The 6,000-nt window shown below is 42.7% G+C and overlaps 1 protein-coding gene across 1 annotated transcript; it reads right to left on the bottom strand.

Annotated features, from left to right (window-relative positions):
• Positions 1-540: 540 nt before the first annotated feature.
• Positions 541-3,358, bottom strand: eve1 (even-skipped-like1). Its single transcript, XM_072442090.1, has 2 exons — positions 3,119-3,358; positions 541-985 (listed from the first exon to the last, which is right to left on the bottom strand). Exons 1-2 carry the CDS (start codon positions 3,224-3,226, stop codon positions 566-568), a joined length of 528 nt encoding a protein of 175 aa, XP_072298191.1. The 5' UTR covers positions 3,227-3,358; the 3' UTR covers positions 541-565.
• Positions 3,359-6,000: the final 2,642 nt, after the last annotated feature.

Below are 6,000 nucleotides of genomic sequence, written 5' to 3'. Positions count from 1 at the left end.
GAATGCACCTTTATGTCTTTGGTCTCTTCTTGTGATTGGCTGCTGCGCTGCGAGTGGACAACAGGACTTTATTATCTATATTGGCTATCATACTTAAAAGCATGTCAAATTATTAAAGGAGACATTATATGCTTTAGTTTATTGAGTCCAGGCGTGTTTCAGAAATATAAACAATGTCACAAGACCAAATGTAAAAAAATAAATAGCATACAATTCATTCATTCATTTTCTACCGCTTGTTCCCTTTCGGGGTCGCGGATGACTGGAGCCTATCCCAGTGACTTTGGGCCTTGGGTGGGGTACACTCTGGACAGTGGCCAACTCGTCACAGGGCCAACAGACATAGACAAAGACAGACAGACAACCATTCACTCTCACATTCATTCACTAGGGCCAATTCAGAGTTGCCAATTTTGCCTAACACATGCATGTCTTTGGACGGTGGGAGGAATGAAATTTCCCCATGTGGGACAATAAAGGAATATCTTATCTTAAGCCGGAGAACCCACAGTAACACAGGGAGGACATGCAGACTGTTTTGGTCCAGAAGTAAGCTTAGTCCTGTTTACACACCGTCTGGTGCATAGTTCTCTGGGGACACTGCACCTCCTTTCCGTGTTCCTTCTGGACTGCTCTGCGCCTCTCTTTTAACCTTCTGTGGACACCGCAGTGAGCTGGCCTCCTTTGCCCAGCTCACTGCACACAGGGGGCAGGGGCAGGACAGCGGGTGGCCCAGGACATTGGAGGGGTACAGGGCTCGTCCGGGGTATGAGCCGAGCCTGATGGGGGTGCTGTAGGGGCCGTGAGTAGGTAGAGGCAGAGGAGAGTAGGGCAGGGGCAGGTGTGGGAGGAGGTGAGGGAGCAGGGAGTAAGATGCAGGGGCCCGGGACAGCAATAGTGGCCCCATAGGATCCATCAAGGGGAGGGGCCAGGGAAGGATGTGTCTCTGACGCTTGTCCTTCATCCTCCGGTTCTGGAACCACACCTAAAGAACACCAGACACACACATATGTTGAATATCCATGTGGGGACAGTACATTTCCTGAAGACTGATCTTAACCAGTGACTGCAGCTGCTGTTATATCACACACCGACAGAGATGACACTCTGCGCCTGTTGTTGGAGCAAGGAATATGTTAATTGCAACAGGAAAATACATAAGGTGACACTGAACACAGTGAAGAGACTCCAAATCTGTACTAGAAGGACAAGGTGTGCTTCCTTTTGACATTTAGTATTGTATGATGTAGTATTTTGATGACATTTTGGGATCAAACAACAAAGTAAGTTGAACTGAATATATAAATATCAAAATACAAATTCTGCCATAAAACAGGATCCAAAATTGTGGTATTTTATTGGCACAGTGTTGTGCCAAAATGTTTTTAGTTTACCAGGCCAGATAGTACTGCTGCAGTATATGTCATAAACCACTAGCGGGATGTCACCCAAAAAAGTCTTTACAAAATCAGCTAATTTATAAACATCATGCTCTCTCAAAGGTTAAATTGCTGTGTTTTGACAAATATATGGTGCCTACATATGCTATATACAATGTATATATGCACAAAACTGCACACAATACTATATGACTCTATACTATATAATATGTTTTATTTTATTCTAATTGTTCCATTATATTTTCAATAATTTTTTTGATCATTTATGTGTTTTAGCCCTGCACTGATTTGCCTCACTTCCAGACGTCAAACCTTGTTATTGTTGTTTTGGTGTATAATTAAAGTAAAATCCATATTCAGAAGATAAGGCGTCAACATCTGTTGTGGAAAGAAGGTAATAATGATCCATTTCCGAGCCTTTTTGTTATAAATTAGGAGCAGGTTTGTTTTTTGTTACAAGTGATATGGACAGAACAAGGACTGGCCAGCCTTGGCCATGCAGCCTCCCAGCTTCCCACCAAAGTCTGACCCAGAGCCTCTGTTCTCTGAGTATTTTACACCTGAAGTACAAAGCTTCATTTATATAAAAGCAGAGTGACTTTTGTTTACAGCCAAATGTTGATTCACTTTCACTCTTGAAGACAGACACAGATAAACAAAGGGTTTCCTGGCTCTTCACATGGTAGAATCATACGTATGCATTGACTTAAAGACAGATTTATTTTTAATAAGAATTTCCATCACAGCTCCTCATCAATTTGCCTGGCTATTTTGAAAAGTACCTAAAAGTCACCCTCACCTCCACTACAAGATCTGGTCCACCTCTTTTCCCCTCTCCCCTCCCCCTCACTGCTCAGTGCTTCTGTGCTGCTGGAGCGAGTGCCGAGGGCTGAGAAGTTCAGATGTGTTCTAAACTTCACAGATTTGAGCAGAGAACATGACTGTGTCCACACTAATGTGACTGTGAATACAAACACAATGCACTCATCTGATTCATCCCTTGAATAATTTTCACTAAGATAAGCTTAAACTATAAAAATAGTGAGATAGTGAAAAAGATTCAGTTGTAGTCATCTGGACGTTTTGTGTGACAGTACAATGTAGTGTATTCTATCCAATGCAGTGAAAACAATTGTAAAGAGCGGTACATAGGCTCTCAGATTGAGAATGACTCTTGGACACTTGGATTTATTGTTTTATTTTTTGCTTTATATTTGGCCTGCAACCCAGCCTGAGCGTCGAAATTCGACCCCAAAATGAGTTGTAACACCACTGCCCTAGATCATGCTATATTGCAACATAAATCTGCCTGCAAGTCCCCCATTGTTGGCCAATAGAATGTTGTTAAGTCATCTGAAACCCAGCAATAGAGTTTTGGCAGTTTATATGCACATGAAGGGCAAAGGGGCTTAAATGTTTTGCCAAATATTGATTTGATCATGGAGAAAAACACTCAAATGTTTCCAATATGTAGCTTTATAAGTGGTTTATTACATAGTACAGTAAATTATAAAATGTGTTTTTATAATAAATATATATATATATATATATATATATATATATATATTTTTATGAAATAGCAATTTCATTGGTGGTTTAATATTGTTAACTCAAACTGCATTCAATTTTGAATCATTTTCAAACTGCTGTTTTGCCTGCCACACTATAATAGCCAATTTCCAGATATGATGGTGCCAGTCATGTACTGCCTGTCATACCTTGATGGTGGTCTCAGGTAGGTTGAGTGCTGTAGCCAGCTCGCAGCGGCGCGCTCGGGACACGTAGCTCTCTTTGACATACTCGTGCTCTAGGCGGGATAGCTGCATGCGCGTGAAGGCTGTGCGGTGTCTGCGCGCGGAATCCAGCAATGCGGTGCGTGGAAACGAGTCCTGCTGCTGTTGTTGCGCATGCTGGGCCCCGGGAGTGGGAGCGGCAGTGCTCCTGTCCTCTGCCACTGAACACACAAGAGTCACAACACAGTCAATCCAAGTGCATCAGAGCGTGCCATGCACAATTACGCACCACAACAAGGGTTGATTCTAGAAAGGCACAGTGTTCAAACTGTAAGGTAAAATGTCACTTATTCATAGCTTCCTGGTCATAAGACATAAAAGAGAAGAGTGCAAAGAAAATCATTTCTGTCACAGCTAAACAAAACTGTTTCTAGCTTAGACTTGAACATTGCCAGAGTAGAGGCCTGTCTCACATCTTCAGGAAGACAGTTCCGGATTTTAGCTGCATAAAACTGAAATGCAGATTCCCCATGTTTAGTCCTGACTCTGGGCACCAGCAGTAGGCCCCTGAGGTCCTCAGAGCCCGAGATGGTTCATATGCCACTTACATGTCCGAGATGTACTTTGTTGCTAAGCCATGGAGAGACTTGTACACAAGCAAAGCTGCTTTAAAGTCTATTCTCTGAGCCACAGGGAGCCAGTGCAGAGACCTGAGAACAGGACTAATGTGATCATACTTCCTGGTTCTAGTCAGGACCCGAGCAGCAGCGTTCTGGATGTACTGCAGCTGTTGTACAGCTCGTTTGGACAGGCAAGTGAGCAGGCCTAAAGAGTAGTCTAATCTACTGGAGACAAATACATGGATAAGTTTACCAAGTGTCTAAACCAAGTCTGGTTTAGACACTTGGTAAACTTACCAACGTACTTTGTACACAGACTTGTACAACCCTCAGTTGCTGTATTAATTCACTTCCAAAAATCACAACGGCATAATTCTCAACTTTAACGCTCCTGAATGAAATGTTGATCACACATCTAAATTGTTCACCACATCGGTTGTACTCACACATGAGGCCTTCTGTGCTTTTCACTCTCCTCAAACTGCGCTCGTGCTCTCTGCCATTCCTGCATACGCGTAAAGTGTCCGTGTTGTATCGCCTGCGTCCGGATGTGGCCAGCCTGCATCTGTACGTCTGGACCTGGAGCAACAAGACAGAGGTGTTCCTGCCCCTTTCCCTGACCCGTCCCTGGGCAGTACTTCGCTCACAGCCTGGACCCTGGAACCTCTGTTCTGGTCTGGCCCGGCACGACTTGCAGGTGGAAAGCGCTTTAGAGCTCAAGCCTTTGTGCCTTTGTTGTGGAGAATCCCAGACCGTTTGAAGTGAACAGGTCATTACAGGACTGTGCCACGGCTCCATCACCACAGCAGCTGTTAATGAGCTCAAGTATGAGACTTTAATTTAGGCCCCGAGTCATAATAAAGAGATCATTATAACGGTGATTTATACCGTGTTATGCACATGGCTATTATGAGCTCAGAACCTTTCCAGCCCAATCTGAATATGTGAGTGTATAGAATCTGGTCCAATTTTAATATTTGTGAAATGTGATTCAATCCTGTATTTGTGTTTTGCCATAATGTCTTAAACTATTATTATTTAAAAAATATTGAATCAATGAATGGGTTCTCTTTACCAAAAATCATATGACCAGTCAATCAATATTGATAATCAGTGAATATTTTCTTTATTAACTTTATTTCAGACACAAAGGTGGTCCAATTTATATGCGATTGTTCAATAACAATACATACTTTTTTACTCTGACTAGCTAGACTGGCTTGTCAGTGAGGAAAGTCAGTAGGAATATGGATTTATGGGCATTTTTTTCATCATAAACAGAACCCAAAAACGTGTTTTGCCTTTTATTTAATGATTTACATGATGATGAAGGAATGTTTAGTTTGTGACTTTTTTTTTATTTCATTTCCAGGCTGATTTATCCCATATCGGATTCCATGATAAATGCATAGTTTTAACACCTGTGTAAGTTATGGAGAAGAAACTTTTATATTTTCCCCCCAATTTCTTGAAATTAAAGAGATTTGCAAAAGGTTACCAAATTATAGATATTTTTTTCCACCTCATCTGCATTAAGTGAGTAGGATGAGGTAGCTGTGGCGTACAGTTTAGGCGGTTGGATAATCTGACTCGCGTCATTTAAAATGGTTTTAACCTTGCAGACGTGTATTTGACAACCCTGTTGACCTGTGTGCACGAATTTATGTGTGTGAGACCTAAATATTGTCGGGACGCCGATAAAATGTCAGGGGGGTAGATGTGGCAGTATGGTCTGCAGGCAGACTATGCCACTTGGGGCTTTTCCTATGGGCTAATCGCTATGGCCGTTGACCAATAAAAAGCGCATCCGTTTTGTCATTCATTCTCTGACCTACATACTTCCTGGGTCCTTGGGTGTTGCTCCACGTACCTCCGCTCTCCAGTGCCGTGGCCTGTCACCTGTCGCCGTTTTGGTTAATGCTCCGATGTGATCTCTGCTGACTCTGGATTGTTGTGGTCTCACTGTCATTGCCCCACAATGCGTGGTCCCGTGCAGCTAACGTGATGTAACTGAGTACATGAACTCTGGAGCTGCGGTGTGCGCTGGAGCCGTTGCCTTGCCCTGCCCTCTGTTATTATGGACGTCTGTGCCCTGTGTTTGTCCAGGTCCACTGAACTTCTTAAAGACTGTACATCCATGCATAAACTGACATCGGAATACGAACTGGGATTACCTCGAGTGAATACGAGCTTGTTATGTAAAACTATTTATTAAATTAGTAGACTGTTAAATAAATACATTTTTTG

This window comes from Eucyclogobius newberryi, unplaced genomic scaffold (assembly GCF_026437365.1).
Source record: "Eucyclogobius newberryi isolate DKJ021-1_F unplaced genomic scaffold, fEucNew1.0.hap1 SCAF_13, whole genome shotgun sequence".
Taxonomy (NCBI): Eukaryota; Metazoa; Chordata; class Actinopteri; order Gobiiformes; family Gobiidae; genus Eucyclogobius; species Eucyclogobius newberryi.
This window is presented reverse-complemented; position numbering and strand designations above follow the sequence as displayed.